The sequence below is a fragment of the Cornus florida genome, unplaced genomic scaffold, assembly GCF_030987335.1.
Source record: "Cornus florida cultivar Cherokee Brave unplaced genomic scaffold, ASM3098733v1 CherokeeBrave_3.0.0_Hap2_Chr03, whole genome shotgun sequence".
Classification (NCBI taxonomy): Eukaryota; Viridiplantae; Streptophyta; class Magnoliopsida; order Cornales; family Cornaceae; genus Cornus; species Cornus florida.
The window spans coordinates 50507707-50525668 of NW_026775573.1; the positions used below are offsets into that span (position 1 = coordinate 50507707).

Consider the following 17962-nt stretch of genomic DNA (forward strand, 5'->3'; position numbering starts at 1 on the left):
ACTTTCTCTTAAGTGGCTTCTCCAAAATCAAGCTCCTTGGCCTTTAAATCTTAGAGAGAAGTTGGAGATGATTTGTGGGTGTACAAGTGTAGATATAATGAGAGAAAGTGAAAGACGACTTGTGTGGGTCTCATTCCCCACCTTTTTCTTTTATATCATTTCAACTTTGCCTTAATTACATACTTAAACCCCAACTTTCTCACTAATTACTCCCTTCCTTCAAGCAACTTTCGAGAAATTGCCAAATAGCACTCCCTCTTCTCACTCTTCCCAAATTAGTCTCAAATGACTTTCATTTGAGACCTTGACCATTCCCGAGTATAAGAATTGCCCCGGGCCCACACCTGAACTTGACAAAGGAAAGAAAACAAATCTAGACACCCGAAACAAAATCCCCACCACAAAATCAAGACAAAACACAAGGAAAAAAGAAAAAAAGGAATCTGGGTCTCTACATGTACTGTATACAGACTTTAGTGTGATTATAGTAAGAAGATCCCTATGGCATGACCTCCTAGGTACACTCTCTTAGTCCACAAAACTGTAGTCAAGGCATGACACGGTGAATCACTTCCCATGTGCTGCCTATGCTGCAAGTTGTGGGATTCCATCACCTACATAGCCAAATTGAATATAAGAAAGGAAGGATACATTTTGACATTTAGTAGAACCAACTAGTTATTTAGTTATGTCACTTTTGAAGCTGGTCCATCAAAAAAAAGGCTCCAGAACTTGCTGCATTAATTAATTGATAGTTTTACGGGAAGGGTGTATTTTCTTTCAACGAATCATTTGTAATGACACATAATATCTCCATTCACAATGATTAATCTTGCAAAAAAAAAAACAAAGAGCAAAATTTTCCTTTTCAAATATAATAAAGAAAAAAGAAGTTTGAAAAAGAAAAAGAACAAGAAAAAAAATAAAAAAATCAGCAGCATATTATGGTTAAGGCAAATTTGTTTGAACAGATACTGAGATGATGGTAAAGGAGTGTATCCATTCGTTATTGTGGTGCGTCAATTGTTATAATCCTGTTATTGTAGAATACCTGGGCAATATGAGAAACTTCCTTGAAGGCAGTGTCTCAGAGAAAAAGGTTAAAACAGTTTTCTTGACTGGAGGATTCTCCAAAGCTTAAGAATTCAATAATATTTCTATTCTACAAAGTTGATTGTTGGGAAATCTATTGAAATGTGCCCTGCGGTATGTTTCAGAATACCAAACACGGCCTATGTGACTCTTCATATTCTGATTCAGTGATGTTTGTTTGATTCACAGGTTTTGACGGAGTTGAGATCCATGGGGCTCATGGTTACCTAATAGACCAGTTTATGAAAGATGAGGTCAATGACCGCACAGACAAATATGGAGTCTCTCTGGAAAATCGTTGCCGATTCACTCTAGAAATAGTTGAAGCTGTCGCTAATGAGATTGAAGCAGATAGAGTGGGAATAAGGCTTTCTCCCTTTGCAAATTACATGGAATCAGGAGACTCAAACCCAGAGGCTTTAGGCCTCTATATGGCTGAATCATTGAGCAAATATGGTATTCTCTTCTGTCACATGGTTGAGCCTAGGATGAAAACTTTAGAAGGAAAAGTTGAATGCCCCCATAGTCTTCTGCCCATGAGAAAGGCTTTCAATGGTACTTTCATTGTTGCCGGGGGTTATGACAGGGAAGATGGTAACGGAGCTGTGGCTGAGAACCGCACAGATCCAGATTTGCCAAAGAGATTCAAGCTTGTTGCGCCTCTCAACAAGTACAACAGAGACAAATTCTATATACCAGATCCTATTATTGGCTACACTGATTATCCATTTCTTGAAACAACTGCTTAAATTATCTATGGAGGTGAATATGAACACAAAAAATATGTTTATGTTATCTTGTCGTGTCTCAAATCGACTCTTTCTGGTGCTTCTTATGTTCTGAAAAGTATGCAAATAAGAAACAAAAGTTGAAAAAAAAATTCAATTACTATTCTTCTTAGTAATGGAGTTGCTTAAATTTCTCATTTTTCAGTCATGCTATTATTGTTGTACTTGTGATAAATAAGCACCTACTTTTGCATCATATGTATGATTGTACAGCATAACACTGTTTTTAAAGTTTCTCTTAAAAATATCATGCAGTTGTTTTTGTTTATATAAATTTCCATCTACCATTTAAGTCACTTGAAACTAACATTTTGATATTTTCGTAGTCTGGACACTTTTTTTTTGTTTTTTTTTTTCAGTTCATGCTTTTGCATCATTCTTGCAATGTGGAAAGAATTCGTTATCAGATTCTTGACAGAACACCTGTTGGATGTAACAAAATCATTGGAATACTACAGTTAACTATATTGAAGAGATTTTCTGAACACTTAACGAAATTGTTTCTAATTTAGACTGATAAAGGATTTGAGCAAGTACTATAGAGTACCAAAGGTTGTGATTTAAAACTTAAAAGTCACCATCTGAACTAATGTGACCCTTATTTCCAAAAGTCACTATCTAAATAGTTGCATCTATCTAGACTAGTAATTTAAATTTAATTTCTAACCGACACTTATTTAGACTAGTAAAATCAACATGAGAAATGATTGTAACATTTTTTTTTTATTTTTTTTAATTTTTTTTTTTAATTGATTCGTTTGCATAGCAATAATATACATGCATTTATGTAAATCAACTAGATCTTACACGTTATACATGTTCATATATTATTTGTTGCATGGTAAAACCTATGGTATATTTATTTATTTAATTTATTATATATCTGGGAAAAAATCTTTTCACGAAAAGTAGATATCTAATATATTAAGATTGAATTTCAAGAGCTTTCTTTTATATATATATATATATATATATGTATACTAGTAAAATGGTACGTGCATTACACGTAAGTAAAATTTAATTTAAAATTAATATTCAACAAAGTAATTAAATAATTATTTTTCAAATGGTAATTAAAATAGATTTCTTAAAATAATTACACTGATATATTAATTAAGATAAATAGATCGATTACAAGATTGAATAATGATAACAATTTACAAAATCTTTACAATAATAAATTTGAAAATTATTTTGTAAAACATAATTAGCAAAAACTTTAAAATGATCAATGAACATAAAATTGACACAAGGTAAAAGAGATAAAAATAATAATTATTAATTAAAATTTTTAATAGGAACTCAATTATTGATAGGTGTATTTTTGAACTTCTAAAACAATATCAAAATCAAGACAATTTTTTATATATATTACAATAATAATTATTATTAATTAAATTTTTCAATAGGAATTGTGAAAAAAAAAAAAAAAAAAAAAATAGGTAAATTGTGTTAGAGTTTTATAGAAACTCTTTTAAAAATTATTTTTATATTAATTAATAAATATTTTTTATATTTATAAATAAATACTAAAATTAATATTCAAAAAAATAATTAAATAATCATTTTTTAAAATGGTACTTAAAATTGATTTCTTAAAATAATCACAATAATAAATTATTTCTAATAAGACATATATATTTCTTTTATATATTTTCTTGTCTAAATAGAAAGACTAAATTATTTATTTTCTTTATATGTTTTCTTGTCTAATTAGATTTTCTTTTATTAAAAAAACTCATAATAAATAGGTAATATAATCTTGTAAACAATGAAAACTTCATTCAACTCTTTCTGGGTGTCGAATAACTCATCTTCTCAACCTGACTCTGATACCATTTGTGACGACCCACTCCATTTATAAATAAATAATTTGTGTTAGAGTTTTATAGAAACTCTTTTAAAAATTCTTTAAAAGAGTTTGTGCAAATAATACCAACGCTTTGCACCCAAAGGCCTTTTTTATAAGCAGACAAATGGTTTGGAGTTTGGAGACCCAGATACTCTCCTATTCTTCATTCCGCCCATGTCACCTCTGTGTTGTTAGATTAACAGTGTTACATCATCATAAAATATACTTACATTACAGATGCAACACCTTATAACAATAATAATGTAACACTCTTGTAATATTAAATTAAAATATAACACTCATGTAATTTATTATATTATATTGTAATAGTATAATATTATTAAATTAAAAATTCAACACATTAACGTATTTGTTATATTATTATTTTGAAAATGTTACATCATTGATTTAAAATTATCATAATATATTTAGCTGCAACTAAAATTAGGGATGGCAATATTTAACACGACATGCTAACACGAGATAAGTGAGTTTAGGTTTGACTTAATCGTGTTGGTATCGTAATCGTGTCGACCCGAATAGACACGGTAATTAAAGGTGTCATGTTCATGTTTGACCCGATTAACCCTTTTAATTAAATGTGTCAGATAAATGTGTCGTATTCGTATAAAAAATAACATGTTTAGCTAAACGTATTAAATAAATGTGTCGTGTTCATATCAGAAATGACTTACACGTGTCTTGTTGTGTTTTTTCGTATCATATAAAGTATTGAACCATTTATTAAACAGATTATGTGGGTCATGTCGTGTCGTGTTACCTATGTAATAATCATGTCATATGTTAGAGTATTTCTCAATTTCATCATAGTACCTTATTTCAGGTGGAGAAATCTTTAGCTAAGGTGGAGTCTAAGCTACTGGCATGTTTGAACTAATTCAAGAACTTTGAATGAGTGATGAGTTGGACTTTGACTACTGCCTTATTTTAACCAGTTCAAGTGAGGCAGTGAGTTGCAACACTTTTGGGGTAATAAAGTTGAACCAATTTAAGTGTTGCTGAACCTGTTCAACTCCCTTGGGAAGTTACATTATTTGTTTTCCTTATTGGTTTTGAAGCCATAAGATTTGGGGGAGAAGTTATATCTCTATTTTAGAATTGAAGACTAATATGGTAACTCATTGTAGGCAAGTTGATCCTTGTACAACAAGGTATTGGGTTTGAAAACTTTATATCAGAGATAAAAAATAAAAATAAAAAATAAAAATAAAAATAAAAAAAAGAAAGTTGAGATTGTGAGAGAGAAAATAGTTTGTAATCAAGTTTTTGAAGTAAAGTTAGTTTTTCTTCGCCTGTGGACTTAGTTTTTCTTCGCTTGTGGACTAGGCAATTTGCTAAACTACGTAAATTTCATTTTTTGCTTGTGTGTGATTTTTTATTTGTTATATTTCCCAATTGTGTGTGAAATCCCAACAATTGGTATCAGAGCCATAGCAACAACTATTACAGATGGAAAGTATGTGTTCGAGAATTTTGATGGAAGAAATAACTTCAATCTATGGCAAGTTCGGATGCGGGATTTACTGATTCATCATGGTCTAGAAAATGCTTTGGGTAAGCAACTAGAAAAGAGGAAAATACAGATTGGGCAAAGATCAACTTGAAGGCAATGAGTACAAATCGATTAACGTAGGCAGATGATATTGTATATGATGTGATAAAAGAAGATTCAGCAGCAGAGATGTGGAATAAGTTGGAAAATCTGTATATGGGAACGAATCTCACCAATATGTTAGTTTTAAAGCAAGAGTTGTATTCCTTCAAGAGAAAAGAAGGGGTAAGCCTTCAAGAACATCTTGGTGAGTTTAACAAAATTATTTGTGATTTATCTAATATTGATGTCAAAGTAAGTGATGAGGATAAAACAATTATTTTGTTAACGTCGGTACGTTCTACCCATAAGCATTAATTCAATACTTTGCTTTATGGGAAAGATACTGTTGCCGAAGAATTGACTCTAGAGGGGGGTGAATAGAGTCAATGCCAAACAATGGACAATTTTCGCAATATATAGAAATACAATTTCTATTCAACAATTTAAGTAATTATGCAATAATCAAGATATGAGATCAAGATATGAAATAAGCAATTAAAGCATAATTATAAAAGAGAAAAGGGAAGAGAAATTGCAAACTACAACACGGCGATTTTTGCGAGGTTCGGAAACTCCTACTCCTCGGCTCAAGATCCCTCTTGAGACTTCCCAATCCAATATAGCTTCTCCTTGCGGGTGGAGAGCAAACCTTTACATGAAGCAAGACCTTGCTTCTTTTCCTTGCTAGGAGAACACCCTTCTCCTAGGCTTCTTTTGGGTCACACCAACCCTTAAAAGTTTGTAGAAAAGATTGTAATTGAAATACAAGATTGAATCTCTTTCAAGATAGATATACAAGTGCAAGCTCACAAGAAATATCTTTCAAAGATTGATGTACAAACTTTAGCTCTCAACTAGAGTATATATGAATATAAGTGAAGCTCAAACTCTATAAATGATATGAATGAGAGAAGATGATATAAGTGAAGAATGTAAGCTTTTACAATCTCTCAAGTAAATAATAGAGCAAAAACTCTATAAGGATTCAAATAAGAGCAAAAGCCCTTTGAATGCTTGATTGAATCTCTCAAAATAGAATAAGCGTGAAATGAGAGAGAAGAAGAGAAGATATGAGAACAACAGCTCTCTTTGATGCAATATAATGTCTCTCAACAATGGTAGTTGATTTAGCATGCTAGCCCTCTGTATTTATAGAATTTTGAGACTCAATATAGCTGTTACAGGTTGTTGGGAAACATTTAATGAAAATAATTCCGTTGCAGTTCAAAACCCAGAAAGAGTCTGCTCTTAAAACAAGTGAGCCGTCTCTTTGTTCATTTATTCCTTAGAAAGAGCCGTCTCTTGTAAACAAGTGAGCCGTCTCTTTATTTTGAATAATCATTTTTCCCTTAGAAAGAGCCTGCTCTGTAAAACTGTGAGCCTGCTCTTTGTTCATTTTCATTAGAAAGAGCCTGCTCTTGTAAAACCTTGAGCCTGCTCTTTATTTTGAAGATGCATTTTTCGTAGCTTACTTGGAACAAAAAAAGAGCCCTCTCTTTTTTTTAATTGAGCCTTCTCTTTTTAATTGAGCCCTCTCAAATACTGAAGTTGTGGAAAAGAGCCTTCTCTTTCTTTTAATTGAGCCCTCTCTTTTCTTTGAGCCTTCTCTAATTTTTCGTTAAAAAGCCTACTGGAATTGAAAAGAGCCTTCTCTTTTATTTCATGGAGCCTTCTCCATCTCATTGAGCCTTCTCTAATTTTTCATGGAGCCTTCTCTATTCTTTGAGCCTTCTCTAATTCCCATTGAGCCTTCTCTAAATTTCATTGAGCAGGCTCTATTAGCCTTGAGAGAGCTGGCTCTATTTCTTATAGAGGTGGCTCTTGCTTCATGAAGGCTGCTGCTGAATTGGTTTGGACAGAAAAAGTTCATGACTTCAGATGGACATAACTCAGTCCATGAAACTCCAAATGAGGTGAAATTTGAGTCTAAATTTATTAACTTGAAGTAAGCTTTCTAATGCCACTAGCCTTGCTCAAAAATTCTAAACACAGAAATGGTTATGGCCATTTTAGTGCAACCTGGTCAGAATTTTCGCAGAGCAGAATCAGTCATCTTGTGATGGTTATATCTCTCTCAATTCAAATCCTTTTTAGGTAAAATTTGAGTCTAAACTCAAGGGCTCGAAGTCAGCTTTCCAATGCCACTGGCCTTGTGTAGAAATTCCAACTACACAAATAGTTATAGCAGTTTTAGTGCAAGCTGGTCTGAAATTTTCTAAGCTGAAAATAGCTTCTTTTGAGATATCCATCTTTCTAGCACCTAGGACTTTGATGAATGATTCAATTAAGTTCAAGGCCTATTTCTAAGAGTCTTGGGACATATGAAGATGATAAATTTCAAGTGCATTGTGTCCAAGAGTTATTTACCAAATTTTGGCAACAAAGGCTTTAAAGATGAAAAATTAATTCAATGCCTTTTCCTTTTCTTTTTAGAGACCAAAATAAATATAATGATTAATGTGCATAGCCCTAGAATTTCTAGCTTAAAAAATGAGTTCTTTCAAAGCTTACAAACTTGAACTAACTCTTTCTTAGCAAAGATTTCATATGACAATATATATATAAATGAAGTTCCTAGTCTATTGCTAATGGTCATAGGAGCATATGAATGATATATGATATGCATGGTCCTATAATTTTGAGCTTCAAAAAATATTCAAATATACTTTGACATTGAATCTTAAGCTCTCACCATCCTATCTACCCTTTTCTTCATTCTTTGACCATGATCGTTTAGGCTTGATGAAGACTTGCTTTCTTTCTTTGAAATGCTTTGTGTGATCTTTGAAGTCCAAGTTACCTTTGGACATTGCATTTTGTTCCTTGCAACTTCATGTCTTCATTGTATCCATTTCTTTCCTTTATGTGATCTTGAGTAATGGAATACTTTGAATGATCTTTGGTGCTTCATTGAGGTCATTCTTTGAATATGAATAATCTATATAACACTCAATGTAAACATTAGTCCTTAAACACCATTAATGTTTTGTTATCATCAAAACACCTAGATTGTCATTGGATGAAATCCTTAAGGTCAACAGATACCATCACGGTGGAACAAGTTAAAAGTGCTTCGTTCTCTAATAAAATGTTGAATTATGAAGAGAGTCATGATGCTCAGGCTCAAGTTATTATTGCTCAAGAGAAAAAGAGATTTGGAACTTCAAGAAACCTGGTGCCATTGTCAGAGAAAATATGTTACAAGTGTGGAAGAAATTGGCATATTAAATGGTATTGTCCAGAAAGAAATGATAGTGTATCTGCTGCCGTTGTTATGTCTGAAGATACGAAAGAAGAGTGATAATGATGAAGTATTATCAATCATTGATAATAAGGGAGAAACTAAGGAATGGATACTTAATTTTGCTTGTTCCTTTCATATGTGTTCTTATAAAGAATGGTTTGCTACCTACAAACCTGTAGGTGGTAAGGAATTTATAGCGAATAATGTCTCTTGCGATATTATGGGAATTGGAACAATTAAAATCAAGACAACGAATGGTTTGGTAAGAACTCTAATGAATGTACACAATATTCTAAATGTTACAAGGAATGTGATCTCTATGGGAGCTTGGATTCCAAAGGTTGTTGGTGTGAAGTGAAGAATGGATTAATGAAGATTATATAAAAGGGTCATGTGTCATGCTTTTGGGAAGGAATGTGTAATGTCCTGGATTTTTTTTATTTTTTTGAATTTATATATATATATATATATATATATATATATATATATTTTTGTGACTCGTTTTGCATGCCACTCCGGCCTTGAGGGCCGTTAAAGTCATTTCCTTGAGCCGAGAGTTTTAGAAATGCATTTTTTATTATTTTAAGTCAATTAGAAGTGAAGGAATTATTTTTAGAATTTTTCAGAAGTCGGGATGATTTCTGGGCTTGGGAACTTTTCCCGATTTTGCCATTTGCATTGAAGGGTATTATAGACATTTCACTCATATACACATATACATGTATCTATTTATTAGAGGATATATTTTGGAGATAAGTATAACATTGTGATAGAAAAGGAAGGGCAATGCGGTAAGTTTGCTTTAAGTTAATAACCATGGGAGGTTGACACTTAGCATGTTTGAAAAAAAAAAAAAAAGACAAGCCAGCACACCCCCCCCCCCCCTTCTTTCCTCATTCTTGGCCAACCCTCTCTCTCTCTAACCCTTCTCTTTATCTCTCTATATCTATCTATATACACAAATGTTTTCTATGCTACAAGCTTCCACTTGGGAGGGTTAGAGTCAGATTTTAAAGAAAAGTAAGAAAGGAAAGTTGGAGAGCTTGGAGAGGGCTTTCATTTGACACCAATATTGCTAGGGTTTGGGGAATTTGAAAATGGGGCTTGCATTAGGGCTTGTTTGGGTAAGCATCTTTGAGGTAAGGGTTTTTCTAATGCCTTAGATTTTGTCTTTTATTGAGTAATTATGTCTTGAATTCTTCAATTTTCATTCTCATTAAACCTCCTATCCCAGTAGTCCATGCGATCCAATTGGTTAGTCCATTACTACTACCCAAATCCATACCTTTAAAATAAAAAATAAATAAATAAATAAATATTTAATTCATTTAATCATAACAATTAAAATACAAATAACTACACATCATTTAAGCAAGTAAAATCATACAAATAATTATTCAATTAACACACCATTTAAAATAAACAAATAATTCAAATAACCACATTAACAAATAGCCATGTAATCCATTAATCAATAAAAAATGCATTAAAATAAATAAATAAATATCGAGACTATCCTTTTAAAATTAGGGGTATTACATTCGCCCCCCTAACAAAAGGAATTTCATACTCGGAATTTGCCCTTACCTTCTTCCATTATTTCTGGAAACCGCAAGCGAATTAAGTCCTCCTGTTCCCAAGTAGACTCAACATCATTATGATGGCTCCACTGGACACACACTAAAGGTATAACCTTGTTGTGAAGAATCTGATATCTACGGTCTACAATACGACACGCTGGCTCTACATATGTTGCATCCGGCTGCAACTCGGTCTCACCAACATCAATATACTAATAACGATCCTCATCTCACAGAAATTTCCGCAACATGAAACACATTGTAGACAGAATGTAAATGGTCCGGAAGTGCTAACCGATAAGTTACAACTCCAACTTGATCCGTAATTATAAAAAGACCGACAAAACACGGTGACAACTTCCCTTTCTTCCCAAAGCGCATTACTCCCTTCATAGCAGGCACTTTGAGTAGAACCTGATCTCCAACCTGAAATTCCAATGTGCGAGTATGACGATCTATATAACTCTTCTGCCTACTCTGGGCAGTACGCATGCGATCCCTAATAAAAGCAATCTTCTCAGAAGTATCCTTAATGAACTCAGGACCCAAAAATCTGCTCTCTCCAACCTCCATCCAACAAATAGGAGATCCACATAGTCGACCATATAATGCCTTAAACGGTGCCATATCAATAGTCTTCTAAAAGCTATTGTTATATGCAACTCCACAAGTGGCAAATAATCCTTCCAGTGGCCTTTAAAGTCAAGGACATAAGAACGAAGCATATCCTCCATAATCTGATTAACCCTCTTAGTCTGTCTATCAGTTTGAGGATGATAAGCAGTACTAAGATGCAACTCTGTACCCAAAGTCTGCTGAAAACTCTTCCAAAAACCAGACACAAAGCTCGAATCCCTGTCTGATACAATGGACAACGGTATGCTGTGTAACTTCACAGTCTCTGTAATGTAAAGTCTCGCCAATTGCTCCAAAGTGTAATAATTATTGCGAATAGGAAAAAAATGTACTTATTTAGTCAACCTATCAACGATGACCCAAATGGAATTGTGATCCTTAATTGAATTAGGCAATCCCTCCACGAAATCAATAGAAATGTTCTCCCATCTCCACTCGGGTATAGGTAGTGGCTGTAAAGATCCTGGCGGTCTCTGATGATCGATCTTGACCATCTGGCAAGTACTTGTAATGATCCGTTCATTTCTTTCCTTTCTTTTCCTCATAATTTCACGGATGAATTTTTTTTATTGAAATTTCTTGTCTGAGTTCAGTTTCTCGTCGCTTAGTGCCGTCTCGAGTGCTCAAAAATGGTTTTTCCCTATTTCGTCATTTTCCCTATTTTGTCTTTTCCCCGGTTGTCACTTTGTTGGCGTAACCTCACTCTTTGTGTTCGGAGTCAGTTTTTCACTTCACGTATCTTCATTCTGAGTGGTTTCCATGAAATATGTATTTTCACTTTTACAAGAAAGTACTCTGGTTGTTCCCGGTGTCCATAGGGGTATGGATGCACAATTCTTCAGAATCTTTTTCTCTTCTTGGGCTATTTTTCGTAAATATATTTTGAAGATATTTTATTTTAGGAGTTTATGAGAAAATATTTTTGGAAGATATTTTCATTCTAGGGCAGTTTTGTAGTTAACTCTTTTTGTAGGGGTCATTGTGCAATTAACGAAAGTTATTGCAAAAATACCTTGTCTGGAGCCTGGATCCTCGTACGGGATTCATTTTCACATTTTGTCAAGTCATGTACTCTTAGGATTTCTTTCTAGTCGTTTTTCTCCAGTTTCAGAGTTTTTGACCCCGGTTGCCGCCGAACTTGTTCGGGGCATAACATTCTGCTCGGGACTCGGTTTTCGATGCCGTTTCTTCCGTTGTTCATATTTTATCATTTTGAATCTTTTTTGTTCATGGTGTTTTTCCGTTTGAGCATGTTTATGAAATTTTTACTATTCAAGGCGTTTTGGGGCCTTTTTGTAATTTTGTTAAGTTTTGGGCAAGTTCGCGATTACTGAAAGTTTGGAATTATAAATAGGACCAAAAATAGAAAAATTTCTATTTTTTTCCAGACTTGCTCCTCTACCAGCCGTGGGTTCTCTCTCTCTCCCAAAAACATTTTTTTTTTTTCTTTTTTCTTGCCTCCAAGCTTCCCTTCCATTTTCTGGCTGATAGGCTGGTCTTCCGAGCTTGGTTCCTTGATGGAAAACGTTCCCCTCATCACTCTCTACATCATACTCAAGTGGCTTAATTTTTGGAGGTATGTAGAATATTTTACAAATTTTTAAAAGTTTGAATCTAGGAATTTCAATGGGGGTTTTGAACAATTTATAGCTAGATTCTGAGGTGGGTCCTTTAGGGCAGAATGATCTCCTTGGCGTCGGTCACGTTCCCACCGAACAGTTTTCCATTCCGCCACCATTGACCGGAGTTGACCAGCATTGATTTTCCGGTCGGGAATACATTTTGAGGCAGGGGATGTTTTAGGGTCATATTAATGTTGTATTGATTGTTATACGAGCATATACAACTTGTGAGCATGCCTTGTTCAAGTTATAGAATTTAATTTAATTATTTTCTTTGTTTAAGATTTAATTCTCATGATGCTAGGCAACTTAGAATTAAATTGTGGTATGCTAGAAATTTAGGCCTTGGTATGGTGGTTGATATATATTAAATTGGGATTATTTGAATAAGAATTACAAATTTTATTTAATATTTATCTTTTGTGAAAGTTTAATTCACCTAGTTGTATCAAGCATGGAATCAACTTGTAATGTGATATTAAAGTAGGCCTTGGTGAGTTCTTTAACATATATTAAATTGAGGACATTTAGATATATTTGAAAATCTAGAGAAAATTAATTAATTACTTAATTAATTTTATTTTTAAGTGTTGTAGTCACTTAAATTGATTTTGGGTATAATATATGTGAAGACTATGCTATGTCCTTTAACATATATTAATTTGAGTTCATTTGGGATTAATATGAAATCTAGAGACTTTTCATGTTAAGTTGAAAATCCCTTTTAATGTAGTGAAATTAATTACCTTGGGAGCATATTATTAATTGGATGTAGAATTAGTACTTGGGGCCTCTTAAAATGGTAATTGGACTTAGCATGATATAGAATATCATTGACTTGTAAAGCTTGTTTAAATATATCTTGTGTAGGTATATAGCTTGTTAGAATATTACAATTGTTTACCTTAAAAGCTTGTTACTAAATTGAAGCTTATTTAGTACTTGTGGCTTAGGATGGTAATGTGATTCAATTGTTGTAAAATATTCTTACTTTGTGTATAATTGCATATTGGAGACTTGACATGTCATATGCTATTTAGACTTGAATCCTAGGACATGGTTTGTGTGGACTCAACCTTATTTGTGCATGGAAGATGGTTTTATACATTATTAATTTTGATATAAGTTTGGTCTAACTTATTGATTTTGGTATAAGTTTTGAACTTATTGATTTTGGGAAGCTTGTAAGGACATATTTTATGTGATGGCTTAGGTTTGGCTCTAGTACGGAGACAGAGTCTTCTAAGTCATAAGTACGCACTAGGTAGTACCTTGTAGGTCATAATTGCCTGGAATAACTTATGCATGTGCGCACTAGGTGGTACCTTGTGGGTCGTAATTACCCGAAAATACTTGCTTGGTCTAGCAACCGCATGTCCTAGTCTTTCCACTATTTGATTTCGCATTTAATTTCAAGTTATTAATCATGGATTACTTGTAGCTTGTGAATTAATGCTTGCTTTGGGTATTTAGATCTTATTTAGTATACTTGAAGCTGTATACTTGTTTTGTGTATTTAGATCTCATTTAGCATACTTGAACTTGTATCCTTGGTTGTGTATCTAAACCCTATTTAGTATACTTACGCACTGTAAGTTTGATTTGTATAATCGGATTTCATTTTGTATACTTGTGTCGTGTATGCTTTTCTTGTGTATAATTCATTTAGCTTAGTATACTTGTGCCTGTATACTTGATTCATGAGTTTTCCATATTAAAATGTGTACTTATGTAGGTGTGCTTAGACATTGCATGACTTGTCTTAATATGGTTTAGTGTACTTAGAAATATATGCTTATATGTCATATAACATGTTTTAGCATTGTTTAGTATACTTAAACTTGTATACTTGCTCCGTGAGTTTAAATTCCATTTAGTATGCTTTTGCGTTGTATACTTGTCTTATGTGTATTTAGTTTAGTTTAGTATACTTGTGCATTTATACTTGATCTATGAGTACTCTACACATGTCGAATACGTGCGTATGTATGTTAGATATTTCTTATGTTGTTTAACATGATTTAAGGTACTTGAACATGTATGCTTGTATGTTGTGTATCATGTTTTAATACGGTTTAGTGTACTTGAGTATGTGTACTTATATGCCGTAGTTCATTTCAACTGCATGAGTAGCTTAGGATGATCCCTGAGTCTCACTTTGATGTAGACGTTAGGTGGCATGAGCCCCTTTGACATGTTTCACCATAATGTGAAAATTTTGTAAAATGCTAGGTCGATACATGCTCATTTCCTACGAGTAGCTTTATGTTGCTCACCCCAAAGTTACTGGGGTATATTTCAGGTACAAGATTCAAGATCTGGAGGATTGCACTTTCCTTGGGTGATTTGTAGATTTAAAGTCCATTTAAATGTATTCTTGTACACATGCAAGTGTTTGCATGTTTGAGTTTGCCATTGAAATGTAATTTTTCTAACTTGGAGGTTTGACATGTCAAATGTTATAAATGAGTTGTAATAAGGCCATGGGCCATTGTAGCATGTTTAAAATACCATTTTACACTTGCGTGTATGTTCACATCATCACACAATAGCATATAATGCAATTTGATCATGCCATGGGGAGTCATTTTGATGCCTTAGGGATGACGTACATCTCTAGTGGTGCATTTCGGATCCGTTATCGGGTCATTCTTTTGGTTCATCACAGGACACACTGGGTTGAAAAATCTAGGGTCATCACCGGTGGTATCAGAGCTCTTAGGTTCGAAAACCTTAGGACGACGGGTTTTGGGTGCATATCATTCTTGTGTTGCCATGCTTTATGTTTTTCTTTGCTTCTTGATAACATCTTGAATGTGATCACATGTTTACGTGCTTATGTGGACGTATGTTTAGAAGTTTAGTTTAACTGTTTCAGCATGATATATATATATATATATATATATATATATGGTTATTGCTTTAGTATATTGTTGTGCTAGTCTGTCTGAGTACATTGTATATACTTGTAGATCTTAACATGTTGTATGTACTTGTCTGCCTTAGCATACTGTATATGCTTGTCGGCTTCAGTACCTTATATATGCTTGTCGGCTTCAGTACCTTATATATGCTTGTCTATTTTAGCATATTGATTTACGCTTGTTTGCTTAGCATGATGGTTATGCTTATTTGCCTTAGCGTATTATATATGCTTGTTATTCTTAGCATGATTGTATGATGCATACATTGACATGCCTTATGTGACCTTACTACTTGTGTGAGTATGTAGTCTATTACTATGTTACGTGTCAACTGCTTACTTTTATGTCTTGTTTAGGCATTGTGGGTAGTCCCAGCTTGGTTGGTTGAGATTGATGCTAGGGTATCGTCTCTTGGGGTTTCGTGGTGACCTTGATGTGATGACGTCATTGGAGTATTGTTTCTAGTGTCATGGGATAATGAGTCGGATTGACTTGAGTCCACCCTTGGGGATTGGGAGGTTTATTTGCTTGGGCCTCAACGACGAGGTTCTCGTGTCTCTTCTTCTTAGAGTTGTGGTTAGGGATTTAATAGGTACATTAACCTAGGATATCTTCTTATCTTGCCTTGGACAGCTCTTATGAGCTAAGGTTGGGGTATGAGTGTTTTTGTGTAATTAATTGCAATGGTGCAATTAATTACTCTCCCTTGTCATGGAAGACTTGGGACCTTGTGTTAGGGTTCCGATAGGATTCTGTAGAGTTCTCATCGAACCCATTGTCATCTCGAGTTGAGTTCTCTTGTTGGTGTCTCGTAATGGTTAGTATTAGGACTGTCCATTACATCGTTGTTTGTCTTGTGTGGCGTTAGGACTCCACCTTGGGTTTGAGTCAATCTCGGGAAAGACTTGTAGACTCTTTGTTTCGGGAACCTTAGTGTTCATTCTAGGAGATGATTCATTTCCTCGTGGTGAGGGATTGGACTCATCTGGGTTTTTGGGATTCACTTTCGGTGAGTTTGTCCTTCTGAGAGGCATTTCATCCCTTCTTACTTATGATTTTGCAGGATTGTTAATTGCATAGTCATTCCTACATGTTTATATGCCTTGTTGTTTGGAGCATGCCTTAGAAACATGTTAGGGATGTGACTATTTGATGGTTATGTGCTGGTATAGATGATGTGTTGTCCATGTACTACATCTGCTTGTCATGCTAGCGTCATAGGTGATGTGTAGCGTGTCTCTGATGCTTAACCCCTTTGTGATAGGTATCATATTTGATTACCCTTGTACACTACGTGTTTAGTTGTATGGTGCGATATTGTTTTTGTGAAATTATTCGTAGAATTTCATTTACGTTTAGTATACTTGTACCTAGCATACTTGCGCGTTGTTTATTTCATTTCACTTTAATTTAGTATACTTGAGCCTGTATACTTGTTCACCATGGATTTAGTACTGTTTAGTATACTTGTGAATGTATACTTGTGTATATATACGTATATGTTGCATGACTAATTGCTTTATTAGTTCATTTCCTTTATCATTCCGCACTTTGCTTGGGGTTGTGTGACCTTGGTTGTCGGGATTGTATGTGTGAGCTTGATCCGATGTCTTGATTCCTAGGCGTAGCCTTGTAGTAGGTTAGCTTTAGAATGATGTGGAGGATTTTGGGTGCATTGTCTGGTTGGAAGTCATTGTGGTTAGGGCGATGATGATGTTGTTTGATTTGTAAAGTCCGATCCATTGGCTTGAGGACACAGACTTGTCAGGCTTTGGATTCATGACTGGTGTTGTTGACGGCAGTGTTTTGAGACTTGGGGTTGTCAGCTTTTCCAGTATTCAAGATTTAAGGCCTTAAGCGTAGCGGTGCCTATGACATTATTGTTAGAGTTTTGGATTGGCCAGAATGGTTCGGCCGAACATTTTGGACCATATCGCAACTCTCACAGAATGCCTGGTTTCCGTGGTGCTTTTGGTAATGATCATTTTGACATTGATGTCATTTGTATCGATAGGTTTCACGGGTAAGCTTGTTGGGGGCAGGTGATGAATTAGGGCTTTATACTATCATGCTACCGTACAGATTATGTGTGGGCGAGTGCTAGTTGCCGTCGATGCTACCTTGCATTACTTAGCTACTAATGTGAGTGTGGGCGGGCACTTAACACTGTGGATGCTACCACACCTTGGGTACGTTGTGGGCGGGTTCTAGTCAGTATTCGTGCTGCCATGTTGCTTCTGGTTGTGTTTCTTGTTTAGTTATGTAGTTGCCTTGATCTCTTTTGGGTGGTTGACATTGGGTTAGTATGTCAATTCGTTGGAGAGGTGTCTCACTATTCGCGGTTTTGTGTCTCTTCGTTGATTTTGAGACCTTTGGAGTTGTCCTTAAGTACTTTATGATTTGTTCTTTCGTGTGACCTTATGTACGGTCCTTCTTCGGTCTTCTGGGAATGTTCCTGATTTCGGGGATGAAATCTCTTTAAGGATGGTAGGTTGTAATGACCCGGTCATTTCCTTCCTTTTCTTTTCCTCAAAATTTCACGGATGAATTTTTTTCATTGAAATTTCTTGTCTGAGTTCAGTTTCTCGTCGCTTAGTGTCGTCTCGAGT

The 17962-nt window shown here is 34.4% G+C and overlaps 1 protein-coding gene across 1 annotated transcript; it reads left to right on the top strand.

The window, feature by feature from the left end:
• The first annotated feature begins 1278 nt into the window (after positions 1-1278).
• LOC132300491 (12-oxophytodienoate reductase 1-like) lies at positions 1279-1913 on the top strand. The gene has a single exon (XM_059797588.1). It carries the CDS (start codon positions 1335-1337, stop codon positions 1839-1841), a length of 507 nt encoding a protein of 168 aa, XP_059653571.1. The 5' UTR covers positions 1279-1334; the 3' UTR covers positions 1842-1913.
• Positions 1914-17962: the final 16049 nt, after the last annotated feature.